Here is a 19,212-nt window from a genome sequence, read left to right as displayed (position 1 = left end):
TGTCTGTGGTTGGTATTAGCCACGTTACACATACGCAGTGTTGCCCGGGCAGAGATCTTCGTGATGGTGATGGTAATCACCATAACAATCAGACTGAAGTGGTCACAATGACACATAACAAGGCTTATTAGGATCAGCGAGTTAATGGCTGTTGTGGATAAACATCAAGTGGTCTTAACAACAGATTCCACCACTTGATTGATGTGATTCGATGATGCAATTATGCATTGATTCGATTATGCTTTGTGAATTTATTAGTAGCTAATAAAAATTGTAGCTACGAATGATAAAAAATAATAAAAATATCTTCAATGATAAATAAAACATCAAGATACATTAAATTTCCGAATATTCCGAATTGGCCTACCGTAAACAGAGTAATTATTTCGGTGAAACAAATTAATTATTCCGTTTGTGACATTTAAGCAAACATAAAAATTAAATTCGTATTAAAAAACATTTAAATGTCAGTTAAAATAAATCAAGCGACAGGCAACGCAATCTGTCAGTTATTGCCCCCCATAAATGCTAACTGAAAAAACTTTTCCCAAGCTTTTTATGGGACAATTTCAACTCATTAGGCAGCTGCTGCCAAAAAGCAAACCGAACCAAACGAAACCATTAATTACATTTGGCTGCCGGCGACAAATTGAATTAACTTGTGTCAAAGTGCAGCGTATTGATTTTCTAATTGGAGCCCAAAGACCAGACCACAACGGCATAAAAAAAGGGCCATCAAACAACATCAAATTCATTTTCCACAAGCAAAAAATTAATAATTTTTAAATGAATTTTGCTCAAACATTCCGAGAAAAACCGAGATGAGCACTGACCATAAACTTAATGAGGGTCATTGTGGGGCGTGCGGCATGTTGGCTCTTAACACCTTGCAACAGCTGATGACCACAAAGGACGCGCCGGATGATGATGTTGTTGTTTATACACTCGCCGCCTCTCGCTGCCACTCCCCCTCGCTTCTTAAGCTACCGCCCCCAGGATATTCCCGAGCTGCGGAAAGCAACGGACCCAAAGCACTTTTTAATGTGCCAACTTCCGTTGGTGGCAAAAAAGAGAGGGCCAGAGAAAAGGAAGATGACGAGGACGAGCACGACTTCTGCGGCGGAAACGGAAGCCAAACAAATATGGCCGACGCACGCATGGGCGGACAAAAAAACAACAATAAAACTTTTTAATGCATTTTTTGATGCCACAGTTGGGCTCTGCTGGTATACACATTGGGTCGGAAAACAAAATATATATATTATGATTTATTATTAAATTAAGAATGATAAAGATAAATGATATATATGTATTAAAAGTGAACATATCCTAGTTTGATTAGCTAAAAACTTATACAAGAATGAATGAAGTTTAAAACATTTTTATAAATTACAAACTAAAGAGCATATTTAATTTAGTGCTTCTATATAAACTTTTATTTCAAGACATTCCACTACCATATAAACATCCTCTTTCAAAGCCAGGTTTCAGTGTAAGCTCAACTTAATGAATATAAATGTATTTATTCATCAGTCGAATTTCATCACTGAGCTTATCCCCCTTAATATTGCCGCATTAATTAAAAGTTTACGCAGATTAAATTTTCACATCTTCTTTTGCCACCTCACCACTGTGCGACTTCCGAGGATTATTTCGTTGTGCTTTCTTCTTTTCGTGGGTCAAATCATCATCCCCCGCTGGTGTCCTTACAAATTTTTGATTTGCCACTGAAATATTTGGCCCACACTTTATTTTCGTTACTGCGTTTTTCTTTTATATTTTTTATATTTAATACGTATATATAATTTGCGCCAATTCATTTTTGTCGTTTTTAATGCTCTCTGGATTTTTTTCAGTTGGAGCCTGCGGTTAGCGAGGAGAGCGTAAAAAGCCAAAAAGTTTTTGCCCCCGACGTTGATGATGATGACGGCCGAAAGCGTGGAAAACAAAACGCTGATACAGGACGGGTAAGTTGGCCAAATGACAGAGAACAGTAAACAGGACATAACGACAATTTAAATGACATTTTTAGTTGGCATTTATGGTTGGGTGGCGGAGGATAATGGGTTCTCTTCGTATCCAACCAACTGTATCCTGTCCCCTGTGGTTTTCTCGACCATTTTGTGTGTCAATGTGTGTGTGTGCTTTTGGATAGTGACATGCGATATTTGATCAATAAACTTGCCAGGACAGCACAGGATACGCCGTGATGTGTGTATCCTGTTTTTTTGCACATTTCCCCGACGAGTGCCCGAACCAAGCAGAATTTCACTCCCCCGTTGGCTTATTTTTCCTTTTGACTCAAGCCGCATTCATTATGAAAAGCAAACAAGGTAGACGCCACTAGACGCCACATCAATCCGGCTCTTTTCCGTAGCCGAGCTAAAGCGTTTTCGCACGTTTTCCTTCGCCATCCATGGCATCAGATCAAAGGACCTCGTCGTCGTCCCCAACCTCATCCCAACTCGTCGTCGGTGGCACTCGAGGGGTTTCGCTCTGGCAAAACAAAAACCCTCGGGCCTGTCTCAAGCGTTATTTATTGTTAACGAAATAGCCGACGCCTACTTACCCCCAGCCCATGCATCCCCCTTATGCACAAAATCTTTTAGAATTCAACCCCCAAAACGCCTTGAGGGCAGGTTAAAGTTAAAGGGTCTCTTTAGGACCCGCTCGGGGTTGCCAGACCTCGCAAAAAGGACACGGGCAAGGACAGAGGCCGAGACATTATCATTATTCCGAGCTGTCTGGCAATTAATCAAATGCTAAATGCCAACAAAAAACGCATTTTGCGGCTTACAAGGCTGTCGACTTCTGGGGGTTAAAAGCAAATTACATTGAAAGCTTTCATTTGCTTCAATAAGACGTACATTGGAAGAAAAATATGTAAAGAAATTAGCACGAAACATGCAACAAGTATTGGGTTCTTTGAAGAAGATGATTGATATATATATGATTGTGAGATTTATTCTCTGCATTTGCGACATTACTGGTTAAAATTTGGAATTCATCTTACATGTTTCGAAATTGCAATTTGAATCGACAGCTTCTATCTGTAAAAAATATTGGTAAAATAGAAATAAGATAATTAGTTAATTACGAAATAGTATTTAATTTCGGTAAAATAAAACATTTTCTTAAAATATGTGCAAGATTTTCTGTTATAAATCCGTTTAAAGCTCATCCATCGCTAATGTAATTAAACCAACCGCTTTGGTTAAATTATCCCAGCGAATCTCCGCAAGCTGGTTGTCCTTGTTGTCCCGTTATTGTTTCAATTGTTTCTGGACAGCCTGTCCCGACGACAACAAAACTAAATTAACACACACACAGCCATGGATTCACCACTGTCCTTGTCCTGCTCAACTTTTCCCAATTGTCCCCCCCAGCAGCACAAACCCCATCAGTTTCGCACTCTCGTGTTGGTTTCTCTCGGACACACAAAGCCAATTGACAGTATGGATGTGCTCTGGGGCGGATTCGAGGGGGCTTGCCAGTAGGTATTGGGGCACAAGGAGCAGGCGAAGCTGGAGCGGCAGCAGGAGCCAATTGAAAGCAGCACACAAGGATTACAATCTATCAGGTCTGTTCCCGTCCTCCTACTGCGACTACCCCTTCCTCCGTTTTGCACTCATGAAGCGTCCGAATTTTTGAACTTGTCAAGGATTCAAAGTTCGAACGCTTTTGGACCATGGTCCATACTCTCTATCGCCCTCTTTTTCGCTCTTCGTCAGTGCCCATCTATCCCTCCCCCTCTAGCCTTGTTCAACTGCAGCTCAGCTCTTGTCGCATTGCAGTTTTGCCAGGGTTCAAGAGCTTTGTGTGTGTTAAAACGCTTTTTATTGTTGTAAATTTTCGGGTGCAAGGTTTGTTTGGGCCGCTATTGTTCGGCAGTACAACTTGGCTAAATCGGATCGAAAATCTCCAAAAGCGGGTTAATCTTTGCGGATTTTTAATCCTTCATTGATGGAACATGATGTTGTGATTGGCATTTATTGCTAATTCTATTAGTGCTTGGGTCCTTGCAAATTAGTTAACAAAAAAGGCCGTTCGCCTTAGAGAAGTTGACCTGTAGTTGCTTTTGGCTTTTCGATGATTCCTATAGATTTTCGCTTCTGCCATTTGCATGGGCCAACACTGCGGCTGTGTCCGTGAGTATCTGGCGTATCTGTATCTGTATCTGAGCATGTGTGTGTGGCTGTCAGGCAACTCTATTACACTTAAAACGAGTCAATGCGTTTTAAAAAGGAACGAACCAATTGAACCGACAGCCATATATAGGAGCGGGTCAACAAGGGATCTATACCAGGATGTGTGGGTGTAGAAGCCTGTGATTGTGTTGATTGTGCGCAAAAGAGAGGGACGAAAGGACGAAGCTGCACCTTGGGAATTTGTAATTGAGGCACGTGTACGGCTAAATGATTGTGATCTTTTGGGCATTTCAAATATGCAATTAACGAACAGTAATGAGTGCACATAGGAGTGCAAAGGAAACAGGATCAATGCATTGTGCAATGGGAAAACAAAACTTTGACAGCAAACCAGATGTAAGTGCATTTGAAAGTTGAGAAGTGAATTTAATTAGTACATTTTAAATAATTAAATAAATATAGCAGTGTTTATTTGTAAGTATTGGTAACTCTTTATAAGTTATTGGAAGACTATACGCTACGCAACAGAGACCAAATCCCAATTTCAAATCACTGTAATCGAACTACGAAATATCCACTTTGTAACTATCGCAAATTGCCATGGAATAAATCTGTACCGACAATCCGGCAGATAAACTAATATCTCTTTCTGTCCATATCCGGTACGAGCTTTCCAGTCCATTGATGACCAACCAAACCGGCGCACCATTTTACAAATTGACTTTATGCCATCGATTTCGATTGCCTTACTGCCGCCGCCGGCCACCCAAAACTAGCAATTGCTCCCTTTTGCAAATCCTAATCCATGGTCCCTATTTATACTCCTCCAAAGCTCGATTTTCCCATTCCGACCCATCAATGCACACAAAAAAGGCAGCTTAGAGCAAAGTTTTAGCAACTAAAAACGGAGTCACATAAATGAACAGGGCTGTGGACACAAAAGCGGCGAATATAAATGGGGGTGTACCTATACATATAGTATATGTATATAGGAAAGGATATAGTTGGGCGAGGGGGGAGGGGGGAGTGGCGGACATGGACATGTCACGCACACTTTATCCTCTATCCTGGCAGCGTCGTGGCTTTTGGAAACGTTTCATTTTCCGTTCTGTCAAAGGTATACAAAACAAAAAACTTTCCAACTGGACGGGACGTCGACGACAGCTAAATGCGCGAAAATGTTGGACCATAACACCTCGCACCGCCCCCCGCCCCCCTGGAAAAGCGCTAAAAATCCCCCCAATTTTCGCACACTTCAAACGCAGCAATGTTGCAGGGAACACGACCAACATGAAATTAAAATGTAATTTTGTTAAGCTGTAATTTGATTTTATATTTGTTGTTTTATCCCTTTCTCCTGTTGTTGGCCATTTATTCATTTCATTCATTGCTAACTTTGATTGTTTGACAGACCGTGATTGCTAAAACTAAACTAATTTGTTGAGATGAATAAAAGTCACAAGCATCACAAATAATTTAATAATATACATATATATATTTCTATGCAAATGTCGGATTTCGAGAAGAATTAGAGTCATTCAATGATTTATTCTATGAAACTCTCGTTTTCTTGCAACTTCGCTCACTCTCATTCGCTCACTCATTTCAATTCGATTCGAGTTTATTCATTTAACAGTAAGTTGTGAATAATGTCATGCAGATGCTTAGTATATATACTATATATTACATACGTACATATATATAAATTACGCTTAAGCGCCGGAACAAAGCAATCAGCAGAATGCCATGCGTGCGTGTGTGACGTACAAGAATAACGCATAAACATAAAAAATATGCAAAAATAAGCGAAATAATAAATGGACAAGAAAGAAGCAGCGCCCGCAGCATTCATAAGCGGTAAGCGGGATAAGCTTTGGATGCCACGCCCCCATAAACAAAAAACGCCAGACTTTACAGCTTGCGTTTTCATATTTTTTGCCTACAAGTTTACAATGCACCGAAAGAAAAATAAATTATTTATAAATAAATAACTTACTAATTTCTTTTAATTTCAAAAAAATTAAAGATATCAGATTAAAAAGCTAAATCAATGTTTTCTTAAACCTGGATTTATTACAAATATATTGAGTTTAGAATACCTAAGAAATTCCATAAAGTCAAAAATTGCGTTTTAGGCGATTTCCTTACCAACCCCAAAAGTATAAAAACATATTTTCAAGTGTATCCCAAACTGCGGGCCGCTAAACGAGTATCCTAATTTCTTGGTTTTTATTTTATTCAGCTTTTCCTGGTTTAACGCGGTGTACAAATTGTTGTTTAACAACAACACAAAGGCACATGCACATCATACTTTGCGGCAAGCAAAAAAGGGCGCCGCCAAACAAAAAACGGAAAAGCGCAGGGCGCGAGAAAAGCCTTCGAGTTTGAAAAATGTGTGCGAAAAATGGCCAAAAGCAGCCGCATTGTGTGGCCAGCTGCGATGCGAGTGTGTGTGTGTATGCGTAAGTGGAATTCGGAGCGTGTGTTGGCCAAATAGCGACAACAACTACAGCAACAAAAGCAGCCAGCGAACTGCAATCGTACAACCTATATAAAAAAAAAACGTGGAATACTAGTAGCACACAGCTGGTAAAGCCGTCGAAATGTTTCAAAACATTTGCAACGTTTAAAATTTTAAAACACAAACAGAGAGCCACTGAGTTTGGTGATAAAGAGCAAGGGAAAAGGGAAAGCGACTGGGAAATGTGAAATGTGGTGCAAAGCTCTTCCTAATGGAGAACAATAAGTAAAGGGGACTTGCAACCGAAAACTTCACCACCAGCTGCCCCAAAGTGCTAGAAAACCTCACTGACAGAAACATGTACTGCACTAAATAAGGTTAAAAAAAAAACCAACAAGAAATGATAGCTGCAAAGCAGCTTACACTGAGCTGCAGCGAATGAGGCAGCTTGGGTTGCACGGAAAATCTATTAGTTCATAAAGAGAATACATACTAGGGAACATTAGGTTTATGTAAGAAAATCGTATGTTTTTGAGAACCTATGTAAGTTCCATTATAAAAACGATAAAAATTGGAATGCTACAAATCTCGCAGGTTGCCCAATTTCCGAAAATTCTGGGAAATTTAGAGACCAAAAACATTCCATAAATTGAATTGGCCAAGCACTTTGCATGGTTTTTATTGGTAATCCTGCCACCAACTGCGGCAGCTGCAGCGGTGTTGCATGCGGCGTTGCCGCAATAACAACAAACAAAAGGCATTATTAGCATAGTCATTAACACAGTTGGTCCCAGCAAGCCAACAGCGAATCCCGGACAAATCTCGCAGAGCAGAACCTGCTAATTAGCAGGGGCCACAAAAAGAAAATACATGGAAAAATACCACGAGTTCGATGCGAAATCAATCCAAATGCGGGCTTAGATGTACATACGTACGTACATACGCCAGTTATTTACCCGAATAATAAGCGTATATATAATCCTTTCGTACATAAGTCTGAGTATCGTAGACCCCTGGCAACGCAGATGCAAATTCTGTTAGCCAACGGCATTTTGCTTTCGTCCCGACGGCAAATCATAATCATCAGCAAGGAGAAAAAACAAAACAAAAGCAGCTAAACAAGGACTCCCACAGACTGCCATGCAGCAAATCATTTATTAAGAAGCCCCTTCATCTTCATCTGAGCCATGCTCCTCCTCCGATCCAGCAATCCTCCCCAGATCCCCACTTGGCCCCCTCTTTTTCTGGGCTAGCTCTATGCTTTGGGGGCTCTATGATTGTCAGCGGGCACGGAATAATGGCTAAGCCGAATGCACTGAGCATCCATCTGAATCTCAAACTGAATCTGAATCTGACTCTGAATGCTGGGCGAGCATGAAAGAAATATGAATGGCTGGCTGGCTGGCTGCCTGGAGAAGATGGAAAAGCTGGAGAGGAAGCCGAAGGAAACTGGGACACTCAATGCATCATCATCCTAAGCCGCATCAAACGAGATTTGTCAGACGGGCGTAAGCAGCAGAAAGGCGTGAGCTGAAATTTAGACATAATAGATTGCCGTGAAGAATGGGACAGATTAAGTCCTAGATCGGCTTAGCAGTTCCAGCAGGCGGGGAATTAAATAGAAAACTGGTTCGAAACATGCAACTAACAGTTCTCCAAAAATCTAAGAACGTTTCGAACTGGTATACATAAATGTCTAATTTCTTGGAAGCAAGAGGGAACTCTATTTGCAAAGAAGCACAATTCTGGGAAGTGCATTAAACTAAGATTAATTATATTGGAAACGGAGTCATCAAAATAAAAATAGAATACAAAAAACAATATGATTCAATTGTCCATATGAGTCAAAATAATCAAATAATGTTATTTATACAGTGAACACATTTTAACATTCCATTCGAAATATTTATTCGCAAAGAACGTTGAACCTTCATTTTAACTACGCAAAAGCCAGACAAATTCCTCACTCGAGTTTAATTAACTAAAATTATTGACAATAATCACTCGCTGAAGAAGACGAGGCCATGAAAGCAGTTCTTCCGGTTTCAAAAAATTCAACTAATCACCAATGTCTAATTATAAACGTATTCTATCAGAGAGTCACTTTCGAAGAAGCACTCGAGGTGCAGGCCAAGAATGCAGAATTGGACAACTGGTTTTATGGCCAACGCCGAATTCGAGCAAAAAGCATGAGCGATGGAAAGCACCTACTGTTATCAAGTGGCAGGACGATGTTGCAGCAAGCACACAATATGTTGCCAGCTGTACAATGGGCCACTTAAACGACAACAATAAAAAATTATTAGAATGCCAGTGGCAGCCGAGACACGGGCAATAGCAAAGGATTCAGCTAAGGACTCAGCTCGGCAAGGAGCTCAGTACGGCACTTCATAAATCTAGCAAAGGCATATGAAATACGAGTATCCTGTGCTGAGAGCAGAGCCAATCAAGTTGCATACAACCAGGGGCATGCAGCACAGAAGCACACAGAGAGAAATAATTAATACATTATATATTAAGAGAGGTATTTATTGGTTGTTCTGTTATAAAGAATTAATTACTACTTTTGTAATTTAAAAGTGTTATTTCTTGTATTTATTTTGCCTTTTTCCTTTGAAAGTTTTTCATTTTGTCTAAATATCAATATGAAAGATTATACTTTTCAGTGCAGGAAATAACGCAGGCAACCTTGTTACTACTTTTTCAGCATGTCCTGACCATCCAGGACATATAGACCCAGTAGAAAGCACACACACATTTGGCTTGTGATTTATTAACAAGCTATCGTTTATCATGTGGACAACAAAGGGTTAATGCCTGAAGGGCCTGCTGAGTTATGCACCACCACCAGCAGCAGCTGCAATTGCCAATTTGCTGGATGTGGCTATATGCTATATGCTCCATATACGATATATGGGGAAAAAGGATGGGGGGGCGCGGGGGGCCGATACCCGAAAATATCTGAGAGGCATCAAGATAAACAACAATCGCCTCAAGATAAACAAAAGCGGAAAGTCACGAAAAGTATGCGCCAGACAAACGAAACAAAAAAAAAAGGCAGCGGGGAAAAGACGAAAAACCATGAAAGCCGCCAGAAGAATTCCGCACCGATAATTTATGTGCGCCGCCAAGTTTATAAAAATTAAGATATTTTCCATTTCCCATTAAACATTTCATAGCTGGAGAAACGGAACCCAAGCTATATGCCCATAACTTATCTTGAAAATATTTGTTTTGAGCGCCGTGCTCTCGAATGTTTTTTTTTTCGCTGCTTCCTCCGATTTCTTTTTGGGAAAAATCCGAACGTGTTGAAGCGTTAAATTTCCATGTGGGCGGCCGGCCGGCCAGAGAATGGCCAAGACGAAAAAACGAAGAATGAAATAGGTGGACCGAGAAGCAAACAAGTTGCAAAGCTGGAAAAGGAGTCGACGTGGGTGCCGGGGCCAAGATAAAATGTTGACCAATAAATTTTGTGACCATGAACGACAAACACACAGAGCGAGCGGAAAATAAAAGGCCAGAACCTGAAACCCAAAGGGGGAAAAGGAACAAAAAGCGCATGGTCAACAATAATAAACACAGACGATTAGGGGCAAGAGCAGGAGGCCCCACAAATATGGAATGCTCTCTCGAGAAATCTTATTTGGGCCTTGACCAGTTCAAGAATCCATTCCGAAATTCCCATTAAATTTCAATTGATTCAAATACATGCCTGGTTTTAGTCCAGAAATCGAGTAAATAAATGACAGTTCGTTCATTAGTTTCGTAGTCTAATAATTTATGTATATAAATATATATATATATGCATTATGACAAATGAGCTTATCGCCTTATTCCGGTCTATTTAATCTGTATGTATTCAATGGCACCCTGCAATAACTTTTAAATAACAACCTTAACTTATACAGACATTTTTTGTCTGCGCTGAAGTTCAATAAACGCACCAAATTGGCTAGAAATATATAGTAAATAATCTTATCTTTTAAACTAAACAAGAAACACTTAAACTCAAATTAAAATTCTTAAGGGTAAATGATGTTTCATGTAAAAAAAATAAAACAAATCTTCACTGCAAGTGTTATTGTATCCGAGATAAAGTATCTTAAATGACAATCATAAACAGAAATGTATGATCTGCTGTGAATCACAAAAATGAATGCCTTTAAATATATTACTAGGTAAAATGAATAAATGAATATATTAAGCAGTTTTTCAATTCTCCTTCAGTATATCAGTTTACGAAATATAAAAAAATTTACTATATTTTAAGGTCAAATATAAAAATGTTTGGGTTGAGATCCCTGTTACTTTAGACTGAAAGACCCGAGGAATATATTAACCTTTCCAAGGAACCCATTATAAATATTCGGTACCCTTTGAGTCAGAAATCTAGGTAACTCCTTCGTTATGGTTAGTGTATGACAAATGTGGAAAAACTAGCGCGACGGGCGATTGGCGACTAGCGACTGGCGGCGACCAGACCAACAAACAATGTCCAGCGATTTCCGATCGACAAGTTGGGGCCAAGAGCGTGATGAACGCGTCAAGAGGGGGGCGAGGGAAGTCGGAATGGGCGGAGAAGGAAGAGAGAAAGAGGAGCCGGAGCGTGTGCAAGAATGCTTTGCTCTGCGAGTGTCATTAACTCGTTTGCCTTATCTCGAAAAACGTAAACGAAGCTGCATGAGAGCTTTATTTACACGTATGTAGGAATGTGTGTGCGTTTGGGAAAATTACCTGCGAAAGGTTCCGCCCTGCCGCCTAATTGATAAGTTTTTGTTTCATATTCGTCTACGTAAGTAATTAACTATGGTAATTTGGGAAATTGGGTATATTTGGAGCGCGGCTTCTTCTTACCTGTCGCATCAATGACGCACGCTGCCGACGCCGACTGATGCAGCGACGCTGGCAGAGGAGTTTACGTTAGCTCTCTCGCTCTTTATCTCTCCCACTCGAACACAAACGTGTTGCGCTCACCAACACCAAGGCGAAATTGCACAGCTGAGCTGGGGAAAATGCAGCGAATGCGGTGCACAAAACAGAGGGCCGAAAACAATAACGTTATGTCAATTTGTTGCTGCCTGAGTTGTTCTCTGCCTGCTGCTCCCGTTTGTTGTTACTTTTTTTTTGGCACGTGAATCGACAATCGGAATTTTCAAATTCTTGCACTCATTCGCTTTTGTGCATTTGTTTTCGTCACTGGCTCGTACACACACGCACGCACACCCGCACACATACGCGTGACTGAATGAAAGGCGCGTAAAGAAGAGAGTGGAAATGCCAGAAAGAGAGCGATTAATTTGGCAAAGCGCCGCACGCTCAAATAAACAAATATTTTATTTATATTTCGTGCCCCAATCACTGTGCCTTTGTTAAGTACTATTCGTTAGTGTCTGCTAATGCCCATTTTGCACAAGTGTCTTATGCATGGCAACAAACAATACAAAAATCGAAATTTCCACTCGCGTTTTGCTCCTGCCCCGCAATCACGGGCTGCTGCAATTGGCAGATAAGCGAATCCTATTAATAATCTAGAGCGCCGCGCATTGTTGTTGCTTACGCAATTATTCAAATGGCTCGGAACACACTTTATTACATTTTTATTAATATCTGCTGGCCTCGCAGCAAAAAATCGTCCGCTGCACTGAACCGAACGCGATGAAAACAAAGATGAACTAGCGATGGAACAGATGGCGATGTGAGGTCCAACCTGCGATATTTCGATGGCTAGGAAGGCGAGTAGTCGATTGGTGCACTCACTCGATAAGTTTTAAAATTTTCGATCTTAACTTTATAACTTTGTTAAGCGACTTTGAATCTGCATCACTTAAAGAAACTTATCACTCCGATTATTTCTGAATGAATAACTTAAAATTCCTGCTTATTAAAGGAACAACAACAAATATGTGCCTTCCTCATAATTTAAAATGTGTTTTTACCGCTATTATATGTCATATTAAATTTAGTTTTCACATAAAACCATCGATAACAGAAACCGATAAGCAACCGAAAGACATCTGTTATGCAAACGAGTGGGCAGTCCTTTGATGGGCGTAGAAACTCATTGATAAAAACAAAATCGCTTAAAATTATTAGTTTGGGGGAGGGATCAGGATCGAAAGAACCGGGAGCATGTCGGAGCTTAAGGCCCCGTCGCTGCAATCTCTGCTGGAATCGGGGCGAGGATCCACAGACAGTCTGCTGGCCGAATCCCTGCAGCTGGATTTCGAAGATGTGAGTTGGGATTACCAGAAAATGGAGTGGCCTAGATAACACTTTATCTTGATTTATCCAATTATAGCTTGATGATGCCGAGTTTGCAATACCGCCCACCGATGTGCTGCCCACTTTGGAGGCGGTGCTCAGTGAATTCGAGGCGGATTCGGATGTGGCCTCCGAGTTTGGAATGCCGGTACCCCATGCCACGCCCACGCCCTCGATTGGCGAGGATTCCACGATAAGAACAGACGGCAGAGGCGGTGGAGGATCCATAATGAGGTACACCCTCCTACACGGCATCTCGGCCCAACTTTCCTCAGCGGCGGAACGTGTCAATGCCGGAGCAGCCAGTTCCTGTGCCGTGGCCGCTTTCATAGCCATCGGAACATCGCATGGACACATTTTGAACTTCGATGTAACCCAAACCCTTAGGTGGGCCCATCAGGACAAGCACGGTCAGGGTGCGGTGGCCAGTCTAGCCTTCAATGCGGATTCCACGCGGCTTTTGGCCGGTTTCTCTAGGGGATTAGTTGCCATGCTGGACACTCATACGGGTGATGTTCTCCGTGAGCTGTTCGACGTCATAACGCCAAACACCGGCGTACTGCATGTCAAATGGACCTCCAGATCATCACTGGCCTTATGTGCCGATGCCGGCGGATCGGTGTGGTCTCTTAGTTTCACACGGAAGCTGGGCATCCGAGGCTGCCAATCGAGATGCCTCTTCTCCGGCGCTCGCGGAGAGGTCTGCGCCGTGGAACCCCTAATAATGGATTCCCAAGGGCGCCATGAATTGGATCAGTACTGCATAGTGGCTCTGGCAACGTTATCCAAGTATTTTATCGTCACTGTCCGACCAAGATTGAGGGTCATCAAATACCACGTGCTTCAGGGACCTCCTGATTGCTTACCTCTTCTCGCCTGGCATTTAGTTCTCATTCAAGCGGCAGATACTTCCCGCTCCGTGGACCCCGTGATCGTCGTGGGCCGCGGGAATCAATTATTCTTTCACCAACTGTTTGTCTCGAATGGACGGATCACGCTTTTATATCTTCGGCATGTCCAGCTGCAGGGGAGTCTCCTCTCCGCTCACTGGCTGGGACCAAAGTGTGTTGCCTCATTGGACACGGCGGAAATACTTCATCTGGTGGATGTGCGATCCAGCAAGGAACTAGAATGTATGGATATGGCCAATGCAGGACTGGTCTACGGATCGGCACAGTTTAAAGGACTAGCCACTGGCGGAAATGTGTCACCTGCCTTCGCTTTAGCCGGCTCAAATGCCTGTTATAACTCAGTGGTTTCAAGAGGAACACAACTGTACGTTTTGGGCGCCAGGTCCCTGCATATAATTGGAGTTAGAACTTGGTCAGAGAGAATTAGCTTCCTGGTAAGATAACAAATTTGGATTTAAATGGAAAATCATAGCCTCAACTTTATTGTTTCCAGGTGAAACACCATCGGTGGCAGGAAGCCTGCCAACTGGCACTCGATGGCTACATTGCCTCGGTGGATCGCCCAAGGAAACGTGCCCAAGCCAAGGAGCGCATCATCATGCTCTTTAAGGAATACATCGCCAATTCCGCCCGGGCACCAGACTATTGTCTCGGGGCCATTGTCAACTGCTTGATCACCGTGGGTGAACTGGATCTTCTGTGGACACAGCTGTGGGAAAAGTTGCACAACAGCAGCACTGAACTTTTCTTACAGCACATTTCCGAGCACATAGAAAAGGAAAGGATACATAGTGTCAATCCCGTGATATCACAGGCATTGGTGGATTACTGGCTGGAACACTCCCCTGCCAAACTTGAACAGCTTATCCTCAAACTGGATTGGATGTGCCTGGATCTTAACCAGGTACTTAAGGCTGTGAAGAAGCACCGTCTGTATAGGGCTCAAATCTACCTCAACACCCAAGCTTTGAATGATTATACGGCGGCGCTAACGGAACTCCTTCCATTGGTAACCCCAGAGGAGACCGATTTGGGTAACTGCCTGTTGGTCTACGTTTCCAGTTGTCTGGCGGGAAGGGGCTATCCCAGCGGAGAAATTCCCGTGGAGCTGGTTCATCAAGTCAAGCACGATGTCCTGCGTTGCCTAACCTCCCAACACTCCAAGGAGAATGCCGGCGATGAGCTGCCCTATCCGTATCTTAGAGCTCTCCTTAAGTTTGATACTCGGGAAACCCTAAACGTTATATCGCTGGCGTTTCAGGAACGAGAGTTTAGCAACGAGCTGGAAATCTCGCATCGCAAGAGGATTATCAATCTGCTGCTGGAAATCATGTCGCCCGAGAATGCAACGGTAAGGTTAGATTACCATGATTGTTAGTCATCCTACAACAGGGTTTTTATTTTCCAGTGGGCGGAGATTGGCTGCCTGCTGAACTTCATTGCTCAGCAGATTTCGATGCAATGCCTGCCGCGGGATAGACAGCTTCTGGAACGAGTTTTGAGCCATTTGGCGCAGGAGGAAATTGCGAACGAGAGCAGTCGCCAACACTCGGAGAGAGAGAATGCATGGCACGAGCTACTATCCTCCAACTGCCTGGCCGAGATCAGCAGCGATGAAGAGCAGCTGCGCTTGGCAGAGAAGGCGAAGTGCTATTGCGTAGTGGAGTACCTACTGGAGAAGCTTGAGCGATACGATACCATCCTGGATTGCTACATCCGAAACGAAGCCAGGCACGAAACCATGTTTGCTTATATGGAACGCCATGTCGCTTCACCGAAGCGAAGCATTTACCGGCAGTTGAAAAGGCATCTAAGGGAGCTTCTAGCGATCAATGCCAAGGAAACCACACGCTTGCTGGCGCTGCACTATCCAGAAAAGATTCATGAGCTTTTAGATGGCCTGAGAAGGGAGGAGAATTTGTTATTTCTGTTCCTCAAGTGCCTCAATGATCGTAAAAGCGCACTGGAAGCCAGCCAAATGGAGTTACTACTGGAACTATATTGTAAAATGGAGTCGGCGTCTACCGTCGAGGAATTCCTTCGTTCCAATTCGGGTTATCGCTTGGAGAAGGCCATTGCCATAGCTGAAAGCCATCACCTTAACCGATCTGTGATTTATCTGTATGAAAAGCAAGAGAGCTATGCGAAAGCCTTTGAGCTGTCCATGGAACTGCTTAAGTCCGCTGCTGGCGAGGAAGCAGCCAAGGAGGCTCAGACCATATCGGCTCTTTTGGCTCGGTCTGTGGAAACGTTGCCAGCTCAGGAACTTGAACGCTGTTGGTTCGCTCTCTTGCAATATATTCTGCCGCATCAGGAGCTTCAGTCCATTACCAAATCTCTGCTGCACGAGGCCTCGCAGCATATCGATCTGCATAATTTGGTTCAATTGATTATGAATACCCACAATGTGTCAACTAGTTTCGGTGATATAAAGGATCTTCTAATGGGTATGCTGGACAGTTCGAGGCACAAAACGGAGGCTTTGCGAGCTTCAGCTGGAGCCTTGTGTCAAGATCTTCACCTGGAGTTCGTCAAGCGCTACCAGCACGCACATCGTGGACTTTGGGTGACCACCACAAAGTGCTCCGTGTGTCGCCAAAGGCTGTACGATCACAGTCAGGTGCTAATCTTTGGCGGATGCGGGCATGGCATACACGAGCAGTGCATGGAGGAGTCGGAGACTCTGTTTGAAGAATGTCCACGGTGCTTTACGGCCATTCCAGACCAAAGTATTGGTTTGCCGCGGCCAAATAAAAATCTAATCAGCATTTCCTCGTCCCTGGAAATGGGTGCCTTGCAACTGAAGGCACCGCCCAGGCGATTTATTTAGTTGCATCCTGATTTTTGTATATTCCATTTACTCCTCTATGTATTTATTGTACAACTATGTGTATTGTATGTGTAAGTAAAGAAATTGCATGAAAAATCCAGATATTTATGGTTTTTGTTCGAGGCATTCCTTTACTTTCGTATAAAATAATTATGAAATATGTTAATATTTCATTTGGATATATTTACAATTCTAAAGCACACTTTTAATTATATTAATCACAAATTGCTATTTTTCCTTTAGCTTACAGGCTGTCTGGTAGGGTTTTCAGCAGGGAAATTGTTGTTATAGTGCTGAATAAATTCCGTGCATTGTTCAGCTGTTAAATAATGAATTAAAAGGTTTGAAAAGCGATGCCTCAGTTCAAGAGTAAAAATTAGCTTACCTTTGGGAAAAGACAGGGTTTCATATAGTTTCAGGTTCCTCATTTGGAAAAAGCGGAATACGCTGTGGAATATTAGATCATCTTTTGTCTTATGAGCCGCCTCCAGAAACTTGCGAGCTGGCACTTTTTCCAGGCCCATTGAGTTTTTAGCCAGCCTTAAGGCATCAATAACTTTGCCTTGACCCAGCATTACTTCAATAATGATCTAAAAAATTTTGTTAGTTCATACACCTTAGTAAGCAAAATCTAATTAAAGAACTACCCACCTCATGTGCTTCAATCCTGCCCAGCATATCGATAGCCACCTGGGAAATCGCCGTATCCACATTTGAATGCGACAGCAAAAAGCACGCCACCGACTTGGATTCCAGCAGCATTGAATAGCTTACCAAGCGTCGCAAGGTGTCGAAGCTGCGATTGGAGATCAGCTCGCTGATGATCATCTTGCTCAGCTCCTCCTGGGCGGCAATGTTGAACTTGTTCAGGGATTGCAGGTACAGCATCAATATGGATTCCGTGTACGGGCGGCGAGCTATACGCTGAAAGATCTGCACCATATCCAGTTGCTCAATGAGCACAATGGGTGGTGTGCTCTGTTTAAGGGTCGTAGTTTTTACATTTGACGGTTGAGCGGTTTGATTCTGCAGTTCCAACTGGACCCAAGACCTAAAGTACATACATAATATAATCAATATATATTTATGAAAAAAACATCTTTAACTTACGCATAGATCTTGTTAATCCGGCTAAAGATGGTCTCTAAGACTGGCAATAGAGTTCCCTTATACTGATCATCTACCAACTGTCCAATGACTTTTAATAGAATCTGTTTGCCATTGCTGCGCTGCAGCAGGAATTCCGTAAGTCGAATGCGATCCGAAATTAGTTGGCACAATGGTTCAATGCAGAGGTTCAAAAACCACATGCAGCCCAACTTGGCATCGATTACAATATTGGGCTGGAACAGTACCCAATGCGTGGAATCTGCATGGGTATAAGTGTCAGATAATGTAACTTTTTTGATCTTTTAAGTACTCACACAACTCGCACTGCATGATTTGTCCATCAGGCGAAAGTGAGGGCAGCTTCAGGCCAAACGGTTTGATGGAGCGCCCTGGAGTTATGGGTGTATGATAGGTTATTTCATTGATCACCTCTCCGGGCAGGGAGATGTCGAACAGCAGCGAAGTGCCCGAAGCTTGATGGTGCACCACAATTAGATTATCCACCGTGTTGATGGCGAAGCGACCAAGCAGACTTAAGCGGAGCACATGGCACTTGCGTGGAGCCAATCCCGGTCCATTGAGCAAGTGCACCTCGACTTCCATCATTCCGCTGGTGCTATTTGACTGGAGGATAAGCACAGCCAGCACGCCGTAAACTTGTCCTAAGGTGACCTTGCTCTCCTGTACATCGCGACTTGGATTGCCCACTGAAAGGGAAGATTTTAAGGCTTTAAAAGGATTTTAACCCAAAATGATTACTTACAGTCCACTTTAGGCAGCTTGGTGATTACTTTCTGCTTGACCAGCACCGGAATAAGGGAGTTTCCCTCGCTGGTGCACAGTAGAGCCACATTGGCATCGCAGCACCACGCGAACCACTTGATGCCAATGCTCAGGGATTTCACAGAGCGCACCTGTCGCTTCTCAGGAACTACGGTGTAGACCTCCACGCCGGTATTCGATATCAGGGCCACCTCTCGATTGTGGACCCACACAAAGCCATGGATCATAGTCTTCACCTGGTGGGTAATGATGTCCTGCAACAGAGGCTGATCTCCCTGAAAACATATGAACTCCACGGAATTCTCCTTTCGCTGAACGGCCAGGATTTGGTTGTCCGGCGAGAACTTGATGGACCTTATGGCACCGCCACGGTCACTCATGCAGAAGGAGATGACGACATCGTCGGGAGATCCAGGCCCTTTGACCACCACACCAGTAGCTCCTCCAGATCGAACAGCAAATATCTTAAAGATATAGTTTTAGTCATCATCAACATGGATTTTTAACATGTTTTGGCTATACCTGCTTGTTGGAGTCATCGAAAAACACATTGGTTAGTTGGCTGACAGCATCAAATCGTATGGGATTTGGGGACAGCTCAATGTAGTGGATTCCATTGGAATTATCCATTGTTGTGCTGCAAAATAATAAACAACAAACTGCAACAGCACAACTTTTCATACACCCCCCATTAGAGATGTGACATGA

The 19,212-nt window shown here is 42.9% G+C and overlaps 3 protein-coding genes across 4 annotated transcripts in view; 1 reads left to right on the top strand and 2 right to left on the bottom strand.

Annotated features, from left to right (window-relative positions):
• The window catches only part of LOC6611030 (bifunctional heparan sulfate N-deacetylase/N-sulfotransferase), a 53,424-nt gene extending 41,146 nt beyond the window's left edge, over nucleotides 1–12,278 (bottom strand). Inside the window, exons 1-2 of one of the 2 annotated variants that reach the window (XM_032717874.1) lie at nucleotides 11,464–12,278; nucleotides 3,014–3,050 (exon numbers count right to left, since the gene is read on the bottom strand). The gene's annotated coding sequence lies outside the window, so the exon portion shown is untranslated. The remainder of the gene's footprint in view (nucleotides 1–3,013; nucleotides 3,051–11,463) is intronic. The other variant, XM_032717875.1, reaches the window with a different exon arrangement.
• Nucleotides 12,279–12,621: 343 nt separating this feature from the next.
• LOC6611027 (vacuolar protein sorting-associated protein 8 homolog) lies at nucleotides 12,622–16,711 on the top strand. The gene is made up of 4 exons (XM_002035548.2): nucleotides 12,622–12,840; nucleotides 12,908–14,215; nucleotides 14,275–15,132; nucleotides 15,190–16,711. The coding sequence occupies exons 1-4, from the start codon at nucleotides 12,739–12,741 to the stop codon at nucleotides 16,609–16,611; spliced, it is 3,690 nt and encodes a 1,229-aa protein (XP_002035584.1). The 5' UTR covers nucleotides 12,622–12,738; the 3' UTR covers nucleotides 16,612–16,711.
• A 4-nt stretch (nucleotides 16,712–16,715) lies between these two features.
• Nucleotides 16,716–19,199, bottom strand: LOC6611026 (regulator of MON1-CCZ1 complex). The gene is made up of 7 exons (XM_002035547.2): nucleotides 19,027–19,199; nucleotides 18,485–18,968; nucleotides 18,036–18,428; nucleotides 17,722–17,980; nucleotides 17,263–17,662; nucleotides 16,997–17,201; nucleotides 16,716–16,930 (listed from the first exon to the last, which is right to left on the bottom strand). The coding sequence occupies exons 1-7, from the start codon at nucleotides 19,183–19,185 to the stop codon at nucleotides 16,851–16,853; spliced, it is 1,980 nt and encodes a 659-aa protein (XP_002035583.2). The 5' UTR covers nucleotides 19,186–19,199; the 3' UTR covers nucleotides 16,716–16,850.
• Nucleotides 19,200–19,212: the final 13 nt, after the last annotated feature.

Source organism: Drosophila sechellia, chromosome 3L (genome assembly GCF_004382195.2).
Source record: "Drosophila sechellia strain sech25 chromosome 3L, ASM438219v1, whole genome shotgun sequence".
NCBI classification, from domain to species: Eukaryota; Metazoa; Arthropoda; class Insecta; order Diptera; family Drosophilidae; genus Drosophila; species Drosophila sechellia.
Note: the sequence above shows the minus strand (reverse complement) of the source record. Positions and strands in the feature narration are given on the sequence as shown.